General features: G+C 37.9%; 1 protein-coding gene across 6 annotated transcripts in view; it reads right to left on the reverse strand.

The window, feature by feature from the left end:
• RBFOX1 (RNA binding fox-1 homolog 1) overlaps positions 1 to 24,404 on the reverse strand; it is a 1,143,576-nt gene that overhangs the window by 29,744 nt on the left and 1,089,428 nt on the right. For all 6 annotated transcript variants that reach the window (XM_041462423.1, XM_041462429.1, XM_041462428.1 and 3 more), the window contains 3 exons: positions 17,678 to 17,810; positions 9,302 to 9,341; positions 911 to 975 (listed from right to left, as the gene is read on the reverse strand). In XM_041462423.1, the coding sequence (XP_041318357.1) occupies positions 911 to 975; positions 9,302 to 9,341; positions 17,678 to 17,810 (238 nt within the window). The remainder of the gene's footprint in view (positions 1 to 910; positions 976 to 9,301; positions 9,342 to 17,677; positions 17,811 to 24,404) is intronic.

Below are 24,404 nucleotides of genomic sequence, written 5' to 3' on the forward strand. Positions count from 1 at the left end.
ATTTGTGTGTCTCTGCCACCAAATGCACCCTCCCTTTACAAGGGAACACTCCTCAAGGACTGGAAAAATATTAAAGATAGAATAGATTTTAAGGGTGCAGTTTATGAGGAAAATGTAGGGTAATCCTCCTTCTCATTACAAAATCATGTCCACACACTGCAAAGACTTAATTTTATGCAATTTGATAAAATCCGATTCCTACCGAAGTCAACAGCAATTTAGACATTGACTTCTAAGGGATTCCAACATCCATCTTTCAAGAAGACACACTAATATATGTTACATCACTCTTAGTTGATAAAAATTAAGTCTTCAAATGTGCAGATTTTAATAATCTTCCATCCTGATATTGTTTCCACTGAATGTGGTTTACATTGTGAGGATAAAAATACAGAGCAAAAGAATATTTTTTTTCCCAAGTATTGAAAAAAATCAAATGCCTGGGAAGAAACAAATGGAAAAAAAAAACTATTTTGCATTGGATAATTCAAGCTTAGATACAGTTCATTCTCAATTTCCACTGACAAAAACAATGTCAAATGAGAATTGAGGGCACTCAATAGGTTCAAGGTTGTAAATCAACTGAAATAATACTCCTAAGACAAATAATGATCCTTAGTAGCAGACCATCATGAGTGTGTACATTTATTTATCTGCATTGTACAAGGGTCACAGATGTTAACTGAATGATCTACAGCTTGGGAATGTGCACATCTCACGCCTGATTCTCAATTAAGGCCTAAAGTCTCAATTTATGGCTATTCATGGATTATAATAAAACAGCCTGCTTTAGATATCACAATTATCTGCAGAGCAACAAGACAGTTATGAGACTCCAACAAGGCAAATTTATAGAATCAACTTCAACTTCCACTGGTCAAATATTTCTGATCAGGAAAGGAGTTCTTACCTGTCACTGTAGGCAGCTGCAGTGGCAGTGGCAGGCTGGGCATACCGGTAGGCAGCATAACCACCCTGAAACACAAACTCACGCTCTAACTGCATTGCCATGGCACCTTCAATCACATTTTGCAACATTTGACAACGATGGAAAGAGTACAGTCATGCTGCAGTTCAGTTAAATGCATAGGAAATACTGCAGTGAAATGGTTAAGGGAAATATTTCGGTGAATCGTTAAGCAAAATGGAGCAAACAAACTTTTTAAGATTTGTCCCAGAGATCAGAAGAAAGCAATGAACTCTACTGATCAGTGAAAGCTTTTTTACTAGGCTGGATTATTACTGGATTCTTCTCTAAGTTTTCAAGCAGCAATTGTTCGTATGAACGAAGTGTATGCATATTCACAAAGCAGTGCTAAACTTAAAAGCCAAATTCAGCTAATAATCAATTCTTTTTTTGTACAAAATATGATTTATCATGCCTGGTTGATTAAACCTATGAATTTGTGCACTCAATTAACACTTAATGTTACATAGGTTTCCAATTTATACATAAAATTATAATGAAGAAGCAAAATTCTCTTCCATGAATTAACATTCAGTTGTATGTAACAGTAATTCCAGCTGTTCAATTAAGCAAACAGGACAAACAAACACACATTGGAAAGGAATTGAGTGCAGTGATGCATTGATTATCAAACTGTGAAAACAGCAGAGCTTCCTGTTCAATGGACCACGGTGTTATATCAACCATTTCCAAATGATCTCAGCATGCCAATTAACAGCCCCAGCCCAGCCCCGCTGATAACACACACACGATTTACGTCCCAATTAGAATTCTCCCCCCCAGCACCCTCTGGGGCAGGGGCTGCTGTGGTGCCTTCCCCAGCCATCCCCTCCCTAACAAAGAGCTGAATAAGACAGTATCAGCTCACTCGGCTTTGAATAAAATTCACTCTTTCGCTGAAGTGTTCACTTTAATGGATTGGTTCTTTTTAATTTTTTTTTTTTTTTGGAAGGCTGCATTCACCCCAGATATTGTGCTGAAGCAGGAAGAATAGGCCACAATGTGCCAGCCTTTACTGTAACAGTAGAACATTTTTACTGCAGTAACTTTTGTGGGTTTTCTAGTTTGATTTTGCAAATAAAAATTCGCTCTTTTCAGAAAAGCAATCTGAACTATTTTTACAAGCTATTTCCCCTTCTACCACTTTGCTTGGCAGAATGGCTTTCATCCCTCACACACGTAAAACCTTTGTGGGTTTGAAGATTTGAAGCAGGCTGGGTTTGGAAATCAATCGTTCAGCTGACAATGCCACATCACCCTAAGAATAAACACAAATTTTACATACACTGACAGCTCATTAGCAAGTCCAGGCTTTGAACTGTCAGCTTATTTGAAGATTATTCTTTCTGATTTTTTTTCAAATGCTCACACAGACAACAGGACATGTCCCTCCCTGCTCCTGGCCAGCTCCCTGCCAGCAGCAATTGTGTCACAGGAGCCCCGGGATCAGGCAGGAATGAGCATCTCCTAAACCCCCACGTGCTCTCCTGTGCTCTGTGCACACACAGAGGCAGTGAAACAAAACACCTTCTCATTTCAGATCATTTCATTTTTATAACCCAGCAGAAGGCTATCACTGTCAGAAATGTACAACAGGCACACACTGCTGCAGGTCTGTACATACAGGCCTTTGGATATCAAATAATGGCACCAGGTACAAACTGAGCCTGAGAGAAATTCAAATTGCACACTTGGGCTGGCCTCTGTCAAAGTGAGACAGGTGAGAGATGTTACAAATTTATCTGTTCTCCCCTCCTGGTTTTTGAGGGCTAAATATTGGAATGGTCTGCCCGGGGAGGTGGTGGAGTCACCATCCCTGGATGTGTTTGAAAAAAGCCTGGAAGTGGCACTTGGTGCCAGGATTTAGTTGGGGTGTTAGGGCATGGGTTGGACTTGATCTTGAGGAAATTCAAATTGCACACTTGGGCTGGCCTCTGTCAAAGTGAGACAGGTGAGAGATGTTACAAATTTATCTGTTCTCCCCTCCTGGTTTTTGAGGGCTAAATATTGGAATGGTCTGCCCGGGGAGGTGGTGGAGTCACCATCCCTTCTTCTTTTCCCTGACTGCTGGAAGATACTGAACTTGTTTTCATGATCCAATCCTGGCAGTGTGTGGCAGATCTGAAGTCTGACATGGTTCTGTTCACCAGGGTGTCCATCTCCTCTGCCTGGCCTGCTGTCCACTCCCAAAACCCCTGCTTAAAAAGTGAGAGCCACTCCAAGCGAATCCAGCTCTACACACAACAGCTCCTACCACAGTATGGAATCGAGAAAGGGCCACCATGAGCAGCTCTGAATGGGAGAAAAACGAGACAGGCTGTTCCTACAGCAGCTGCTCTGAAATCTGGTGGGCTCTGTGAGGACTGGTTTTCTTTCCTTCATTTAACTATCACCAAAAACTGGTCAGTGTGTGATCAGAGACCCTTCCTTGCTCCCTAAACACAAGAGCTACATTCCTTTTATGCTTACATTTTGATTTGCTTTCAAAGAATTTCTGCTGAACAACAAAGCTCTACTCTGAACTTTATTAAGATGTTTTGGATTCAGCAATCAGTATGACATTTATGAGAGCCCTGGCAAGAATGAGTAGAAAGCAATACAAATAAAAAGAGATTGAAAGCATTGAATTTGCCTGCATTCTCTGGAGAACTAAAAAAGCAGGATGTATTTAGGTATCAGGGAAAACCTAATTCCCTACCATCCCCTGTCATGAATTCATAATTTTAAAATAAACCATCATAAATTACACATTAAAATATGCTTAAGCAAATTATTTTTACGGGTCTTGTGTTCTGCAGTTTTGGTGTTGTACCAAGTTTTCTCATTGTTTTACTTCAATTACCTCACGTGATTTTTGATTACTGCAGGAAGAAAGTACTGGGAGATACACTTTATACTGGAAATTGGGCTGGGATTCCAGTTCAAACCCCTGAACTCAACTTCTGTGACAAGATCTATTTCACAATTCTTCTCTAATTTTGAACTTGGCTGATATTTTAGGTGAAGAATACACCAGTAATTTTCACTACATCTCTTGAGTAACATCATATAATTATCCTCATGCCTTAGACTATATTGCAAAATAAAATACTCAGAACAAAATTATGCAATAATTACATTTTTTAATTAACAATTTTCAGTTCCTAAGTATTAGAAATGTTTTATGAATTATTCTTTTTCTCTTACATTTATATTCAGGAAGAAAGTACCTGACTTTGGATTGTTATTTTGAAAATAATAAATTCAGATACCATAATGAAGAAGTGTTTACTGCCTTATCTGTGCCCCCATATTTGCTACTTGCAGACCAATGATAAAACAGTGTTACAGCAGCTTAATTAGTTTTAAAAAATAACAATATTATCATATCTGTGACTTTGTGACTGAATCTGGAAAATAAAATGCAGCTGGTGCACTATTTTTGCCATTTGCACACACAGAATCCATTTTCTCACTTATTTATTTGAGTATCAGTATGATTTGACATGAGCCTACATCCAGCATGGTGAGGTTTTTTCCACAAGTGGGTGTAGTACCTGTGGTAACTTATTGCCACACACAGGCTCCTGCAACACTGCTCTACAAAGAAACAGAAATTGAATGATTTGAATGAGGAAGGAAGGATGGAAAGAAGGATGTAAGGAAGGAATTTAGGCAAATTCTCCAGAGCAATTCATTAGAATTTCCCTCTCAATGTTTTATACATCTCTGGCTCAGGTAAACAGAAAAAGAGCAGTGGGATCTGTCCGAGATCAGTTGATTTTTATAGGGAAATCTTAATCAATTTTAGAAAGAAATCACATACATTTTGAATAAGATAGGATAAAATGGAAATGAACAGAAAACTGAATACAATGGAATTTTTAAATCAAGTGTGTATATCTGCAGTAAGGCTAATTTCCACAAAAAAACTTTTTTCTCATGATCTCGGATATAATGCAACACAAAGTGACTCTAAATTATGAGTATTTTTTCCTATTAGCTGCATATTTAGTATTTCATATGAATGTTGAGAGTTAATTTTCCTCAATTTATACTTCCTATACTTCCTTTCACTCAAGGATCTCTCAGAGTATTGTGTGAACATCAATTAATCAAGGTTCCAAACCTTCTCTAGTATTGAGAATTAGACCTGCCTTATTAACTACAAATAGAAAAATGGTATTGAAATTTGCATGAATTAAACTCAGAGCTGCAGAATATAGAAAGTGTCAGTTCATTTTCCTCCACTCACATGCTATTGAAATTTAAACAGTGTTTGTTCTGCCCACTGAGTACAACTTTGACTGGGAGAATTAAAAATAAATAAACAATCCACCTCCTATTTGTGCTGGCTCAAATTGTGGACCTGACCTGTGCTCAGGGTTTGGGGTATTTCTATATATTTGTGTTCCAAGAGGTAGCTGCTGCCTCAGAAAAACTCTTGGTAAAATATCCAGGCACCACCTGCACTAATCCCAGCCAAATACAATCACCAGCATTGCTCTGGTACCTTTGTGAATGCACTCTTAACATCACAAATAAAAATGAGATCCAAGGACATTTCATCCCTACCTAGCCAAACTTTTAAAAAGGCATCATGGAGTGTTCCACCACACAGAGCAGTGGAAAGAACAACCCACTGCTCCCTGGGGACCCTTTTGCCCTTGGCAAAGTAATTTCTCCTCTTCTTGCTCTGTTTCTGTGAGTCACAGGGAATGGAATGGCACAACCTTCCACTGGCAAACACAAAAAATCCTTGGTTCTCAGAAGAAAACCTTCAGTGCTATCTGCAAATCCTTGTTTTTCACCTCAGAACAGCGCCTTTCAGGGCACCAGATGGCTTCCAGGGACTTCCACCTGGGGTCAGGGCAATGCTGGTTAGATAATTACCTCTGCTTTTCCCTTGTGAGACAAATAAATCCTGCATCCCCAACTGCCTCCTGGCTTTGAGCTAAAGGTGATGGCAACAGTTATTAGGAAATAGTCTCATTGCACACCCTGAGCACAAAAATCTGCCTTATTCTTGCCTAGCAAGTAAAAAAAAAAAAATTAAAACCCATACATGTATATTTTGGCATGGATCCTCTCCAGCTGCAGTATCACAGGTGTATAATCCTGAGAAGTTTAGAAAACCTTGCTGTGAGCAGTAGGACTAATGGCCATGGTTAAACCATGACCCAGGGCCTTCTGGAGCTGGTGGTGACAGAGTGTGGAAGGTTCTCATTTTCGGAGCCTTCCCACATTTTAGGTGTGGATTGATGACTGACATATTCTGAAAACACTCTTTATGACAATGGTAATAAAAAAAAAAGAGGAACGGATTTAAGATAAAGCAGAGCTATTATTCTAACTGCCTATTTCTGAGACTGTTACTATTTTTTGCTTCATTTCGTGGAGTGTATTTTCTTATTTTCACAGGTGTCAATCTTCATCTAAGAACTTCTATATTTGCTAGCAGGCAACTTTAATTCTCTTTTAATGACTTTTTCTCTTAGTGAATCAATACTTAATTTTAAAAGGTCTTCCTTACTTCCTAATAATCTCCTTTATTTTTCCTACTCAAAGGCACATTTAAAAGGGAATTCAATAGCTCAGCTATTTCAGAAGGATTATTACATTCCATATAGAATTATATTAAATATAGAATATATTATATTACATCTAGAATCATCGCTGTTGATTTTTCACATTAGACTGTACTTCCCACCTATTTTTTTATTCCTAATCTCTTCTATTCCACTGGTTAGTATTGAGCAGCTCTGGATATTTGCTGTTCTTGGTTCACCCTGCAGTTTTTACCCGACCAGCATCTTTTTGTGTCTCCCCTCCCTCCCTTCCCCTAAATCTGTGGTTTCTCTCACCAGAGGCTCTGTTGATCCCAAGTTCTGCAAAAAAATAGCAGAGTCCATCAATTGCTTCCCAATGTGATCAGAGCAGGATGAAACCACTCTGATGTACCCATTAATGCATATTTTTGATCTGGCTTTTCACTATTGTGTGCCCCTTGTTTTGCTTTCTGTGGTATTTCTAAGTCTCCTTTCCCTCCAATCTACCATTAAACCCTACATTGTTTAAATGCTTTTTCTCCTTTTTTCACAGAGCATTTGTCATTTCACAAAGCTTCAGCTTTGCACTTAAAATGAAAAGCTAGTGGAACTATGTCATAAACAATTGGGATTTAATAAATAACTTGGTCTGCTGCAAACTGCTGCACTAAGAACTAATACACTGTGAATTTTAAGGTTTCATTTGATTTATGCCAGTTCTTTCTATCTCTCTCTCCATTCCCCGCAAATGCTTTATATGCAAGGTGGCACAAATGTGAAGAAAAATTATTTATAAAATAAAAAAGATTTGTATATTATAAAGAAACTAAATTTCCAGAAGAGTGTTTTAATTCTGTCATCTGCTATAAAGATAAACATTCTGTTGCATTAAGAGAACTCAGATATGCAATCAGAAGTAAGAGATTGCAACTGAGTGAAAACCAGTGTAGTTATTCCATTCCCTAATGCACACAACTATTGCAGACAACAGAACTGTGGCTATACTAGAAATTAGTAATTTATTCAATATCTTTCTCATTGAAATCACCCTCCATTTGGAAACAAAACATTAAGGTCTGTGAGAGGGTGTGAGGCTACTTAAAAATAATAATGTCAATCACCAAAGATTTATTAATAATCACCAATAATAATGTCAATCACTAATGAGGTATTCCTGCCTTTCAGCAGCAGTGGGTTCCAAACCTGCAAACTGCTCCAGTAACATTCAGTTCCCACCTATTCTCTCACCCCAAGCCCTCCTGAGAAGAATGTCTTGCAACCCTGCAGATTTCTGGACTGGTAAACTGAGCAAAATGGATGTAAAAGTCTTGACGGCTTGAAGGAAAATTGGAAACCACACTTGAAGAAATTCCACACTGCAACGTGTGTCCTGTACGGCTCAAAAACTGGGCAGCAGCGTGTTGGGTGAGATCAGAGCCACTTACTTGGCTTGAGCAAACCTTTAGCCAGGGGGTGATTCCTGTCTTGTAAAAATATCTTACTGATAACATCACTGACTACATAAGTACATAGGGAGAGGACTTTAACTCTCGCTGATTTATTTTAAATATGTTTTTAAGCTGCACAAATGAATTTTCAGATAAGGATCAGCCTTTCCACCTCCATCAGAAAAACAAAACCTACTTCATCCATAAATATAAATTGTCTTCCTTCTTTATATAAAACTTACTGACAAAAATCTGTTCCCTTGGGAATAGTTCTAGAAGATTGCTGATAACAAACATAAGGGATGTTTGCTAGCATTGCCTATTTAATTTTTAATATTGATACAAATTTCAACTCATCCGTCTCATTTTATCTCAAGTGAAACAGTACAAGTAGGTTACAGAAAGTCGTCTGGTGAAACAAAGATGATACCTGCAACTTAGAACCAGATTGCCTTATTAAAAGAATAACAAAAGTAAATATTGCTTACTATCAGTGAAATATTTTGTATCTACACATCAGGTATAAGAATTTTTGAAGAGTGAAATTTGACCTCAACCCCCTGAAACCTCTTGCACACTCAGACATATGGAGACTCTTTGCACACATTCAAGATAAAAAAGTTGGCAAGAAAACACAATGTATGAAAACGAAAAAAATAGGAAAAAAAAAGTAAAAATATTGTTTAAGATGAAATTGGTGAGCAAGTAGGTGCATGGATAATGGTGGATCCGGGACTATGAATCTTTCCTAACAAATTAGCCACTTGTATTGTGAGCAGTCTCTACCCATCTCCTTTAAACTAAAATTAGTGGATTCTAGAAGTGCAATTTTTGGCCATCAACTTAGATTACAGACAAACATTGCCATATCTTAAACTTATATGCCATTAAGCTCTACTATCACCATGGCACCTACATATCCCCAGTGTTGGCTGGATTTGGGAAACCTGCATCTCTCCATGAAGTACTTTCATACTTCAAGTATTTATAATACTCAGCTTGCCTTGATATTTTTTTTTTAAGAGCTTTTGGGGATTTGCAAAAGAATGTTTGTGCTTTGCTTTATTTTTTCTTTGAACTTCAATTACGAAGGGAGACGCCCCTCCACACACGCATACACATTTTTCACATCTTTTGCATTCATTCAGCATTTGATTGAAGAGTTAATTCAGCTCCACTGAACAATGATAGATGTAATGAACAGAAAGGTCTTCCAATGTGAGAGATATTCTTCTGAATTCTTTCTGACAGGCAAGGGATGGTAAATAGACAAAACAGAGTCAAGCTAGGCAGCAAACTTGTAAAAAGAATGACTCTGGTAATGTACAAGGACAGCATGCACATCAATGAATACTTACATAAATGTCTGCACCATAAAATCCATCCTGGTATACAACACTGCAAGGATGCACACACAAAGAAAAACATCCATATTAGTGCATTTCCACATGCAAATGCCACCAACCCCTGCACAGCTGAGGTTAGTCTGTCACAAGAACAGGGGGGAGGGGGAAGGAAGGCACTCTTCACATTGGTTAAGGAGGTTGGTAGTAATCATCAGAAGTGAATCTGTACCAAATACATCATCTTATCAAGTGATCCAAATGCTTAGTCAAAGGAAGGCAAAGCATGGCAGGATTGGATAAGACTTTTGATAAAGTTTGGGGGCTTTTTTTCTTCCCCTGTTTTTAGTTTTAAGAAGCCACATATTGACAGTGTTTTTTCTTTCCTATAAAAATTTTCAGTGGGCCAATCTTACATCCAGTTTCAACACCTTTGCAAAAATCTAACTCTTGATGCACTGCTTTCTCATCCTGCAAGTATGCTGACCCTCTGAAATAAAGGGTCACCTCTTATCACTAAGATGGCAAACAAAATACAGCCTAAGTTGAAATGGTGAGAGGAGGTGGTGAAATAATTACACTGGTGGTGTTCTACCCACTGGGTCAAATCTCAATATTCAGTCTACACAGAGGTGAGAGCTACTGCATTGCTGGCTCGATGCACATTACCAATACTGACAACTGGTCTATTGAGAATTTCAGGGTGCTATTCATTTGAAAAAAAAAAAAAAATTAACTTTGCCTACTTGAGCATTTTACAGCTTTTGCAAGCGTGCCACTGGTTCTGAGCTCCCCTGTTTTGGTTGGTTGGATACATTACTACCTCTCTCAAAAAAAAAAGTGGCAACACTGCTGTTACCAATTCACCCAGAGATGGTCTCATTTTAGCTAAGATCAATCATCAGTGTAAAGAGTGGAAGATTCTAAACCCTCCAGGATAAATGACATAGTATGACAGAGACAGCTTAAATGATTACACTAAATAAAACTCAAACTGCACAACAGTGGCCTAACAATTACACCCATTAGGTCATTCCTGCAATTTTGCATCCATTTAGCAGTTCTGCAACCTGAAATGTCTATTTCCCACATCAGAATCAACCCAAGCTGTTTCAATGACTAAATATGTGAGCTAATAAAACAATAGGGATTTTTTGCAACAATATTTTCAATTTAGGAATACTATTATCTAGGAATAATAGTTATTACCAAGTTGCTAACCTAAGCCATTTTGCAATTCCAACAAGAATTTTGGTGTCAGAAATATAACTGACCTATTGAGGTCAATGACCAAACCCCACAGGGCTGAGCTGGTATGGGTCTAAGCCTGAATCACCTGAGAAAATCATAAATATGCACACAACAACAAGGATTAAAACCACACTGATGATAAAAGTTTGCTAAGGAGTAATAACAGGTGAAAACTCAGCTCCTCCTAAATCAGTGTCTGCCATTTGTCTCAGTAGGGTCAGAACTTCACTCATATATTTTTCTATTTATTATGTCTGCAGAGCAAAATATGTAAAACCTGGTCTACACTGGCAGCTTTCAGAGAGGTTGTTACTTACACTGCAGCATACCTTTATTTTGGTTAGGATACTCTGATTATTTTAAAACTCTCCATGTTTTTCTTTACCTGTTTGCACATAAGAAATAAAGCATTCCACACGACTGTGAGGTAGGAGCACACAATCATGGACAGCATGGAAGGACTTGGATGAGATGACACACAAAGAATACTGAGTTTACTGTGACCCCACAGCCCCAGCCCTCGGGTGCTCACATCTCTGTGCCACTCCTGCTGGGGATGGGGGACGAGCTGGGGGAAGGTGGTTTAGGTCCTACCTCTGTTTATAACCATCTAACTGCACTTCAATAGCAAATTAAATTCATTTTCCAAGTCAAGTCTGTTTTGCCCATGATGGCAATTGGCATGAAATGTCCCTGTCCTTATCTCAACCCAAGAGCTTTTCCATCCTCCTTTCTCCCCCTGTACTCTTGAGAGGGGGAAGGAGAGCACAGCTGGGTGAGGGTCTGGCAGCCAGCCCAGGCCAACCCATCACTGCACACTCCAACATCCTGCTCTCCATTACTATTAAACATTGCTATTCAGAAAATAATGCTTCTGAGAAAGCATGCGTCAGACAGGGAAACTTTTTTCTTCCTCCTCTTGGTGATCTGTGGATACACAGCAAAGATGAAAAGGGGCTGATAAATGTTTCATTCCTAAGTGCAGCTGGCTGTAATCTTGGACAGGTTCATTCATCCACCCCAGTCTTCCTTCCAGTCATGTACAGACAGAAACTTATTTTGAGTTCTAAATGAAACCACTTCATAAATACTATGCTGAAAAATGTACCCATCACTAAAATGAGACATATATGCATAACTCCATCATTAGACATGGCCAATATTAAGATGAAGTGACAGAATCAGGCAAATGAGTATAACAGTCCCAAGCAGGACTTGCACTACAAAAAAAATCAGCTGATTTTATCTTATTTCCTCTCATGATCTTGCATTATACCAGTGATATTAAGTAAAAACCCTTCTGCTTCTCCTGAAGTCTGAGAAAAAGTAATTCTTCACACTTCCATAGATTTTTCTGAGAATATTTCCTCTATTCAGAGTCCTTGTCATTTATTGATTCCTCATTGAATCTTACTAGTAGAGTCAAATTTATTTTCTAACAGCACCCTTCATGAAAGTACAAGGTGTAAACCACCAAGAACTAAGTTTTGCTTTTCCTTCCTTTAGTATATAAATTTCCAAGGTGTTTGTTTGTTTATTGTTTGCTAGTTTTTGGGCTGTTTTTTTGTTAATTTGGTTTAATTTGCTTGATTTATCACCCCTTTTTCTCTCTCTGAGGCTCTAGGCAGAAAACAAAGGGGATGTCTTGAGCATGGGAAGAGACTGAAGGCATCACACAGGGACCCATCTTAAAACAGCTCCTTTTACACTTTATATTTTTAAAAAATTATCCTGGTAGGCAGGTAAGTCTATTGCTCCTTGTAAAACAACACAAGGTTTTAAATAGCCACATTACTGAAATCTGAGTTACTTCACCCAAGGAATGGTGTTAATGTGCTTCCTGAAGGAATTAAAAAGAACAAATTTGGGGGATTTATTCAGCTGTTTTTGATTATTTTATTGTGCTAAGGAAAACTCAGAGAAGTGAGAAATCTTGATTTAATAAGAAAATGTGCATCTAAATAACAGCATATGTGGCAATCATTTCCTGGAATTATTTTTATCTAAATAGGGAAATCTTTCCTCATCAGATATTATACATCTGACTTCATTGGGTTTAGCCCCCTTATTTAAGTCTCTGTGTCTTATAATTACTTTTTGTAACTATATTACCACAAACTCTTTACTAGTTTAGATTCCACCTTTGTAATATCCTGGGAGAACTACATCTGTCTTCATTATCATTTTTCTGTCCTCATCTTTCAAAAGGATTGAGTTGAATAATCTATCAATGACATAAAAAGACAGTCCCTGATTGCACAAAGCTCAGCTGAGAAACTTCCCAGCAGCTGAGGATCCATGGCCACACACCTGGTGATCCACACCTGAGCACACCTGTCCTGCCCAGGGCAGCGTGCCCAGCCTGGGGCACACCCAGCGTGGTGGCTTCAAGGGAACAAAGGGGCAGCACACCCCTGATCTCCTGCCTGGCCACAGCAATGGTCACTACTCACCATTGCCTCTCCAGCACAGCTACAAGAAAGCAGCTGAGGAACAGCCATCCTCTGTTTTCTGGTTGCTGGGGGGGTCACCCTCACTGTCCTGCACTGTCCAGCTCCTGGCCTGGAAGTCACTTCTAACGTGAACCCTTTATCTGCAGCCTTCATGAGACAAATGAGAGCAGAGATGCAGCTACAGCCTTACTTAAACCAAAGAGAGAACTAAAGCAACACTTTTCCAATAACAGAGTTTGAAGTGCTGTAAACATCAAACTGAAACTCTTTTAAGAGGCAGTTCCAAATTTTTAGAATGTTCTCTAATTCCAGTTTCTTGCCTTTCCAGTTTCAACAGTTTCTGCCATGGACAAGTTACATTTTCTGCTTTCTGATATTGACTGAGGGCATTGCTGCAGAGAACAAAGCTGCAGACATAATCAATATATGCTGGCAAAACCCATTTTTTGTTCCAACAATTCCACATATACACAGAGTCCAAAGTAAGAGGAAGTTCACATGAGCCCAAGGAAATATAGTGGGAAAAACCCATAACAAGCCCAGTAGATGTAGTAGCTGATACTAATGTTCTTAAATTTAGAATTCAGAATAAGGGTTGGAAAATGAAGTTGTATTTTCATTTTGAATCAGCGAACAAGCAGCACTTGAGAATGTTTATTTTAACAAGAGGAACAGTTTCTGAATAGCCTCTGTTATTTCTCCTCCACACTCCCCACAAATTCACAATTCTATTTAGGGTTGGGTTTGGGGTTTTTTTTAACTGTTCTTTTCAAAGAAAAGCATATTGCTCTCCCCTGCTTTCCCAGGAAAGACAGCAGAGGAGGAGATACAGACTGAAAGCTAATTCTCCGTTAGCTTCATCAGAGCTGAAAGGAGCAGAGAGGGAACGTGAAGACAAAGTCATCACACACTAAACTTGTGAGAATTTAAAGCAAAGGATGCTGAAACAGAAAGACTCCTCATTAGTTTCACTACTCCTACTATCTACTACTGCTCTACTACCAGACATACCATGACTCTGGGTTTTCTTGACAACAAATTAAAGATCCCTTGTTTCCCTCTCCTGCTGCACCATTTTGAGGTTAAGCTCCCCATGCAGTGCAGACTTCCAAACTCTAAATTTTAATTTCAGTATTCTCACACAAACCAAGATTTACTCCCCATTTCAGTGTCAGGGGGGTTTTACGATACATACATTAATTATATGTAGGTTTAAGTAAGCTGAAAATTTTCATATTTCAAGGTATTAGAGATGATGCCACAGATGCTAAAAGTGAAGTAATTTCTGTGAGCTAATAAACATGGTGCTATCACAAGGAATTGTGAAATGTCTCACTCAAAAGTGAAGGATTTAATTAATTTAATTTAATTAATCCATTAATTACTGGGGTAGTGCCATGTATCTCATGAACAGTAATTCCATTTTTAAACGAGACATTTTAAAGCATACGTGCTAATCTTTGATTTATAAGAAAATAATGACCTTAAATATGGTTATACTCATCAATTTCCCTGGGACCAAGTAAAGCCTGTTTGCTGCTCCCCAGTGAGTGGGAGGCACAGCAGAAGACACCTTTCACTAGGAACCACCATAACTCATCCTGCCACAAGACCTAGAGGTAAATCAAGGACTAAGGTTAATGAAATAAAGGAAAATTAAAGGTGGCAACTGCAATCTTCAGTTTTATATTTTGCAACTACACATAGGTTCTTTCTTGAAATATTTTCTAATTAAACATTGATGCATTTTAAGGTAAATTTATTATTAAAATTATATCTGTCATTCTAGAAAATGTGTAATTTTTTTAATGACTGAAAATACTTAAGTATAAAACTGTTTACTTGGCTGTAAGGCTGGGCCCCTTCCTTGAGTGAAAAATAATAAATTGCTACTAAATTGATTGCAAAACAGCATTCAATCTTACTCCATTTTTCTTATCAACAAATGATACTCCAAGTTATTTGCTTCCTTCTCTGAGCTGATTCATTCCCTATTATCTCTTTACTATCTTAGTAATTTTCCTTGACTTCTATTCACGTTGTGACCAAAAACCACATTCTCATAACTTATTTTCATTGATTAAAGATTTTTTTTTCTGATGGAAATTCCTTGTTGCTTCTTTGATGGATCATAGGATAGACTAGGTGAGGAGAGAACAAAGAATCACTCAGCAATTCCACGTTACACTCTTGTATCAGTGATGATATCAACATGAGCTCTAATATGCCAGGCCAAAGAGAAGATGGGAAAATAAAGCTTTATCATCCCAGCTGTGGATCAGTGCAACAGAGATATGTAAAATTTCTGTACTGACCCATGAATTACAAAATGGGAAATTCAGAAAGCAAGGGCTTATTGGAAAGCACAGGTGGATGGAGAAACTTAAATATCTGAACTAAGACCTATGTGATTTAAGACAGGGCTTAGTAATTGAAACCTTTTGCAGTGTCAAATTATGTTTGGTGGCAAGGTGAGCCCTAGATTAGCAAGGGTTCCTGACAGACGCCAGAACAAGATGATGTGACAATGCAGGGCTCCCTCTGAAGCCAGATTTGGCATGAGCACAAAGGGAATGAGCTCCAGCCAGCCTGTGCAACCACCCTGCAGAGCAGTGTGAGTGCTGAGCCGAGCTCCTGGAAACCAGTCCAGTTGGAGCACTGCTGGACCTGCCTGCAGAACCTCTGCACTGACTTACAACAGAGTTCTCTGTGCTTACACATCTAACTTACTGCTAAAGGTGCTGGCAATCAGCAGTACAACTACATACATGTGCTACTCTTGGAAATGGAATTCTTGCTGCTGAGTCACTGAATAATAATGTGTATACCACCACACACGTATACACATAGAGCACCCACATGTGGCCTCTTAAATTAAGGCAAATTTATGCTAATTACTCGGTAGAAAGTATTTACTCATTTTGCAAATACTAAGCAAAAAGTGTTGTCCAATTCAAAAACTATCACACACATCTGGTAATTATTTTTGCATATACCTTTATGACTTTGTATTTAACTAAAGTGTGATGTCATCACGAAATTGAGTGGCCCACCTTGTTATCTCACTACATATTGCACTCTGTGTTCAAATTTCAGAATTTACTTTTAAACAAGGTAGAGATGGAGGGTCCACTTTCTTTAGATGCAGTATCCATTTGGTAGCTGAGGAATTCTGATTGTTTGCATCTTTGCCATGTACAAATGCCTGGACTGACTAACTGAGAGTATGGCAGCAAAAGGATAACTTTGGTGGGACACCATCGTTGCCCAAAGGTAATTCAGGCAAACTTCAGCAAAGTGTCTTCCTCCGGTAGTGATAATACTATTTTTCTTAATAAACTACACAAAACACTCAAATAAATCAACAGAATACACTTTTACAAAATAACCTAAATCTGTGGCATGATTTTTACAGTCGTTTTTAGAATGTCTTATTTCTTTGAGATAATAACTGCCCAATGTGACAAAATGGTCAAACAGCCTGTATAAATAAATCCCTGAAAACTCAGGCCAAAGGCTGACTGATGAGATTAGCAAATTTGTCTGGAAAAAAGATGCTCCTTTTGGCTTAATGGAAGCGAGGTTTACTGAGACTGGGAACTGGTGCAGAGCACCCATCACCTACTGGAATGGAGCAGGGGGGCAGGGGTTGTGCTGGCAGCTCCTGCACAAGGGACGTCCCCAGTGGGAGCCAAGGAGCTGCTGAACAGGATTTCAGTGAGGGCTGGGAAAGAAAGAGAGAGAGAAGAGAGAGAGAGAGAGAGAGGGAGAGCAATCACCTTCTCTCACTGCCTGTGCCAACCCTTCCTGACCCCTTCCCACAAAGATCCAGCGGCTCTACAGAGAGGTAGATCAAATCAAGTTTTTATGACAAGATACTACTCTGGCCTAGGATCTGCTATGTTTTCTGATTTTACAGATTTCCTAATTTCTTGACAGCTGAAAATCTTTTGTTAATGTTATTAGGGTTTTTGTGTTACATGCAGCATACAAAGCCTTTCTGTGTCAGTCTTTGCAGAGCTACAGGAAAAATTGTTTCTTCCTTCTTTCCCCCAAAAATATACACAAAACCCAAACAATCTTCTGAAACAAAGAAGATTATAGAGTTACTAGAAATTAATACTAAGAATTCCTCTTCCTGGCTCCTCAGTTTACTACTTAGTTTTAGTAAATGCAGGTTACTGAGAGCAAAACCTTAAGGCATTACTTAAGCAAAAGTACACAAAACCCATGGTCCTGAGAGGAGCACCCCAGATTTCTATCAGATGGGAACTAGAAAAACTAAGCAAACTGCAATTAAAAAAAAAAAAAAAGTATAAAAAAAAATCCAGCACTAAGCCTTAAGGTGCAGAGACAACTTTCAGCAGGCGATTTCAAGAAAAAGAAGTTAACTCGATCCAACCTCCTTAATAACCAGATGTTTGCAATCATCAAAAATATACCTTTAGCCGAAACAATCTCCCCGTTCCAGAGCATTCCGTTTGCGGGAGCATTTACATAACAATATGTGACATCTGAAATGCTTAAGGCCACCAAGCATGGCAGTACAAATTACAGTCATTTTTCAAGCCGCTGTGCGAGGCGCCGGTGCCGGGCAGGCACGACCCGCATGCAGCAGGGCTGGGAACGGTGCCCAGGCTCCCGGGATCCATGCTGAGCCAGAGGTGAGGGAAGCAGAGCTCCTTACCCGCCGTAGGCTGGGATGGGAGGAGGGGGAGCTGCCGCTCGGAACGTGTTGTACACCGTGCGGCCTCGGCCTCGTAGGTGGGCACCTCTGTACGCGGCGGCTGCGGTCGCAGCAGGGTAGGGAAATCCTGGCACTGCAGAGGGAAAAAAAAACAGGGGTTAGTGTGTAGTGTCCACATTCTGGAGCAATCTGGAGTTGTGATGGTGTAAAAGCTTGCCTGTAGCTGGACAAGGGAGTCGCCAAAGTGTTTTAGCTCGTCTTTTCACACAAATCTCTGCGAGCAAAGAGCAGGCGGCAAACTGGGAATTTGGATGGCAGCGTCATTTATGGCTCTGAGTTTCTCAGAAGATACTAATGAAAAGAGTGTTGACTGGTTCAGCCAACACTACTACCAGGAGACTCCCAAGGTCCAAGTTCAGGCTCAAATTTATAATGTCAGAGATATTTGCATCACATTATTGGACCTGTCTTCTAAAGTCAGCCCTGTTTTGAGTAGGGGTGAGACATCAGAGACTTAGGTGACCCCAAGTCATCTAAATTATCCAGTGATATTGCCAATTGAACAGAGCTTTGCTGTTGTTCAAGAGTTGGATTATTAACCATCTCTTAACTGTGTAATAAATCAAAGAGTTTTTCCTCTCTTTTCTCATTTTTTGGGGCTGCACCATGCACATAACAGTACCTTTCAGTCCTTCAAAGGACTTTGAATCCACATAATATTCAGACCAAATAGAAATCACTTAATCATATAACAAAAAAATTAACTCAGACATTTTTACATTGTCATTGGATCTGTGAACATTAATTACAATTCCATGTGAGACTTCAAATATTTTGATCAGAAATTGAACAGTAATACAGTATTAGAGGCTTTCCTTTTGTAAAACTTCTCTCTTGATAACTTTTTAATTGAAAAAAAAATAGTAAAACTCCAAAACAAAAAACCAAAACTTCCCACTTCTCTGCCAGTTTTTTAAGCAGTGCTTCATTACTTCATTTCTCCTTTGTACATATGTTGCATGTCAATGTTAGAACAGGTATGAACGAATTAATCAGTGAGACAGATAAAATCAAATCCAGCTCTGTTGGCATCAGGTTTCATCAAATGTACTTCACTGTGTTTAATTTTTTTTTTCAGTATGTAAATAAAAAAATGAAACAAATATTGCTTAAAAGCAAGCAAATGGAAATACTCTTGTATAACGATTTTCAAATCTGAAATATTGATTTCAACCCTCATTTAGCATAAAATTTTAAAAGAAGCCTTGAATTTGAAAAAAGAAAATGAAAAAATTCACAACTTTTAGGCCTTGCTGGCTGAACATGTGAAAGTAAATACTGTAATTATGGTGATTTCTCTATTACTGCTTTACTGCTGCACTTTGGGGCTTTGCTAGGTCCTTCTCTTTGACAAAAAGGTTACACAGTAATTCTGCAAAGATTTACATGCCTGTGATACAACATAAACCAACCTTATGGCAATGCAAATAAATTAGATAGGTCTTAGAAAGTGCAAATACCGTATTTTATATGGAATATAAAAGCAATGTGTCAAAATCATAAAGATGAACTTGCAGAACTGGATATTCTGTTGATAACTTTGCAAGCAACTGCATTTAAGAATTCTTAAATGAATTGTACTGGAAAACATTTATTTTGAGGAAAAACAACATATACATCACCTATGTGAAAACTGAATGCTGTAAGCACTTTTGCATATTCAACAAGACTGAGTATTGACCAGTGTAAATAGAGTAGTGACAGAGTTACGATCTGCTGCTGGAACTATGTAACTTCTGTCCTTTTCTTTTCCAAGTAAACAGCCTTGTATAAAAACTAATATAATATGCAGAGGAAAATGCAAAATACAGTTTTACATAATGTTCAAAGAACTGCAGACCTACACACTCCCTCCAGTCTAACAAGTTTTCTTTTCTTTCTTCATCCAGCTTTTGCTCCTTTCCAGTTACAGGTGGAGGACTGATCTAATCCAGGGCAGTTATCTTTGTGTAAGAGTGATATTCAGCTGCAGTCTGCCTGCCTTGGAAAAATCACTCCTTTCCAACTAATAGGCATTGCTAGAAGTAAGTTTCTCCAATAAATTGATTGTTAATTTGTGTCTTAAAAAAATTTTTAAAAAAATAAAATAAAAGGGCAACTAAATAAAAACCCAACACACCAGTGCTCAGAAGAGTTTGCTTAAGCAAATGAGTGGAAATGGATTTGAGAGAATGACCAGGAAAAATTGATATCTGAAATGGTGGACATGTTAAATGATAAAGTGTAGCCTTTAGGGACACTCTTAAACTGTCAAAATCAAGAGACCTTTCACTGACCTAAATGGCAATTACGAAAAATAAAATTAAAAAATCAGTAAGACAACCTTAAAATTTCTTCACTTGCATCTGTAGTTTTCTAAATATTGATAGAAAACACACTTTCACAACAAGAACAGAAGTGACAGAGAAAATCCAGCAAACTCAGCCTAGGCTCCAGCAATGTAAGATATATAACACCATTGTGGGCTTGCAAGACATGGTCTGGAAGTCCTGCCCAGAGTTCTATTCCAGTAATTAATTCTTTGTAATGAACATCTACATTTGGCAATAGTTACAGCAGTTGTTCTTTTAGGGTCCTAAGCAATAATTAAAACCAACTGGAATTGTTGGGAGACACCGAGGAAATGCCTTTGTGAAAGAATGAACCTCCAGCGTGGTTTGTGAACATTTTTTCCTTTGAATTGTACCATTCAACCCAGCTTTCACACAGACATAATAAGATACATATTTTGCAACAACTGAGCATTTATCCTAAATTCTCTTTATTCTTCATGACAGTCACACCTTGGAAAGAATTACAAGGAGGGTCATTGACCTCAAATCTTTGACAGTGAATGCTTTCCACAAATAAATGCCACTGGAAAAGCAGTGTCCCACCAACGAATGAGTCAAAAATAACTTTTTTTTAAATTATATTTTTATGAGAAAGAAGGCTTTCTCTTAACAAAAAAAGAAAAAGGAAGAAAACAGAAATAGCAAGGAGAGCCACTTAGTCCATAAGAATTTACTAAATCCAAAACCTGTAAGGAAGGCTCAGCAGTCACGGCAGATGCTAAGACAAGATAGTGATTTTTAAAATAATTTTCAAAGGATCTGCAATTGAAAGGATGAGTTTGAATGAGAAGCCTGAAGTAATGTAATTGTTTTGCTATGCTTGCCTTACATTGCTCTCTTAATAAAGTCACAGAGCAAGAAATGTCTAAAGTAAAGCAAAGCACTAAAAAACTTAAGATACAATTAGTGGAAGGCAGAGCAGTGAGGTGTAGTTCTGTCAGGAAGAGGATCAGACATGATGCAAACTAAATATGGAACTAAGAGTGGAGTTGCAAGGCCTTATAATCAAGTGAGGTCTAACAGTTGAGTTTATTCGTAACAGAATGATATCCATCCCAAAAATTGATTTGGGTCCATCTGAAAATCAGATTATCTGAAAACACACTTTTTATTGGCAGGCAGTAATATTAGAGATTGAGATTGGAGGTAAAATAGTCAACAGGTTTTGTTGCCCTGGATTTGAGTTCAGAAAAAAATCCCATAATGCTCCTTCAGCCCAACTGAGAAATCAGATGGGTAGGAATATGCAATAACCACAGAATTTATTTTGCCACCAACTTTTTAATATCCTCACCCCAAAATAACCAACAGAAGTGGCAGCATTAGAACACAACTGAAGAATGGACTTCATAAAAAGAACTTTATGAAAAGGGCTGTCCCATCAGGAAGCATTAAATGCTATTAACCAGTCCCAAAAGTAATGAAGATAGTAGCCAGGAGGGGCAGAGGTTTTAATGACTTACAGTTTGTAGGTCAACCTTCCTTAATGCTTCAGTGTCAAGCTGCTGAAACCCAGTCAGTGAAAATGCTATTATAAAGGGGTTGAAAATGTGTTTGACTCTCAGCAGGGAAGCATCTGAGCCCACTTCTAAGCAAAAGTAGCTTAAATTCATCAAAGTAATTTGATGACTGGAATTCTTCTGATCTGTGACTGAGAAAAGGCAGATTTCTCCAAATGCATGTTGATGATAGGAGGTGATAACACGATGTTATAAGAAGAAAGACTTTTCTAAAGACAATACATAATCAAACATCAAGCCATCGAAAACAATTTACATTTTCATCTAATGGCCCCATCCATTCTATAGATATTCATTCTGCTGTTCAAATATGAATGAGACTAAAACCACAAAACTCAGTCCCTGCAGTCACTCAGCAATTTAAATTTTTCAAGTTAAAAAAATTAGAGTATAAATAATATGCTGTGGAAATCCTTGGCTTTGTTTAATATAATTATCCAAAATCATACACATCATCTACTACAGCCTAAATGAAATTGTTTTAATAACATTATGCTGGTAAGATTTCTTCTTTACACGTCTTTGTTCTATTTTTATACTTAGGGGGATACTATTTTGAAATGTATTATTACAATTAATCTTGTCTACAAAGTTTTCTCTTCTTACACTTTGTAAACATGGAATCATTGTCACTTCAGTGAACTTCAGTTTAGACCTCAAACATGAAATATGGCCAGCAAATTGCCACATTTAATCAAATAAAAAGGCCTTTGGAATTAACGGGATTCATAGTAGTGTATCAGCAAAATTTAGATAACTAATGATTTTAAAGAAAAAGCAAATATGAGCATAAGGAAGAAAACCTTAATCTTTGAGTTCACAGATGAAATTTAATCAAATCTTAATTTTTCCCTGAAGATGTAATATAAGCATTTGTTTCACTAATCTCTTATTAAATGAACACGACAGGGAGGTGCACTTTGCAGGCAGCACATCTCAACGCAGGCCTGGGAAAACAAAGACTGAAGGAACAATGAAAAGCTTGAGTTCCCAAGAAGAGGAATATAACCTGGCAAAAAATACTTAAGGGTTATACACTGCGTATTAAAGTTTTAAAGCTTTGGGATAGATGAAAGAGCAGCAGATGCAAAAGACAACAGGGGGCAGATTTTGTATCAAAGCCATAAAAATATACAGCCACTTTAATGGGCAATTATTCTTCACATTTGTGCTGCGGTTTGAATTTGTATGAGGGTGCCATATGCCCCAAGAAAGGTGTGCCATCAAAATGGATGAGCAGATCTACCTCTCATCACTCCTAATCTCTCCTCCTCTGCACAGAGTAGCGGGTCATCTGCCACCAAGAGTTTGCAAATGTTTTATGGTGAAGAATTTTAATGTTCCGTCGTGTTTGAATCGGTTTATCGCTAATTTACTGCGGCACAGTTTAACTGCTAGAGAGACAGGGAGACACATTTACATCATTCCCATAGTTCAGGAGGATCCCCGTTGAGGAAACAATAAATTTAAAACAAAGAGATATAACGGGTGGCATGCTGAGAAAGGCTAAGCAGAATAATCTATATGATATTATCTGAGATTTCAGGAACGGAATCAGCAGTTTATCCCAATGTGTGCTGTGCTCTCCCTTCACTGTAATAGTAATAAGTATTATTAAGTGGCATTCTTTGAATGAATTATAAACACTGTGCTAAAGAGGATTTGTTCATTTAAATACACAGACCAAAGCACACTGCAAGCAAAATGTAAGCTCTGTTAATACAGATTTAACATGAAAAGGCTTTTAAATTATATATAAATATATGTATGTACACATACTTCAAATTCAGGGTAAAAACATCTTCTTCAGAAAGTTCACAGTGTTTAAAATTACAGGCTGAAAATACATTTCTTCTGTCACTGTTGTGAAATGATTTTTCCTGGGATCTAGTTGTGAATTAACTGCATTCAAAGGAAATTTCCCATATGCATCAAACACACTCACAACTGGTCACTTCTATTTCTTTCTTTCACAAGCTATTTATTTTTTGAACCATACTTAAAATTACAGACCAATTATTTCCTTACCATTGTAAAAAAATACATGCCAGTATTATACACTGTTGTTTAGGAGTGAATAAATCTGTATTTCGGAGAAACCCCTACTTATAGGACATTCTCATTTGAAATGCATTAAAAAGGAAAACAAAAATCTCTAATTAATGTACAAGTCTAATCACCATTCTCCACATGGAAGAGTAATTTTTCACTGTTCATTTGCTCAGTGTAATCTCAAAACTGACATAACAGAAAAGCAATGGCCTATAAATCTGCTCTCATTTGTTTCTTTAATATTCATATTCCATTGAACTACAGCTGCTTGTTGCTGCAGTCTATTACAACATGCAAAACTGTCGATAAAAATATTATGAAAGGCAAGATGTGTTTCTTCATGGCTCTGTGTGCCATTTATTTGGAAAGAAATAACAACAAATGACTCATGGATTGTCCCTTAGTTTGCTGCATGCTGGGCGATTAGTGATTAATTACCTTGCTGCAAATTGACATGGCACAAGGAAATTGACACAGCTCTGATTAATTAACTTTTTTTATGCAAGACAGTTACTTACAAAACACTGCACACTGTAATTGAATCCCTTTACACAACACTACTGCATTAAGTTTCCTGTCAAATCCAAATTAGCACCAAATTTCACATAAATGTGGTGAAACTTTTTATACTGAGATACATGTAAATATTTCTAGAAAGGGGACAGAAAACTGCTTTAAAACACTGTTTTCAAATATTTCAGCCTCAGACATGGGAAGAATCAGATTTTTAGAATTTTCCATACCAAACCATAATCAAATGCA

Source organism: Pyrgilauda ruficollis, unplaced genomic scaffold (genome assembly GCF_017590135.1).
Source record: "Pyrgilauda ruficollis isolate IOZ18807 unplaced genomic scaffold, ASM1759013v1 scaffold16, whole genome shotgun sequence".
Classification (NCBI taxonomy): Eukaryota; Metazoa; Chordata; class Aves; order Passeriformes; family Passeridae; genus Pyrgilauda; species Pyrgilauda ruficollis.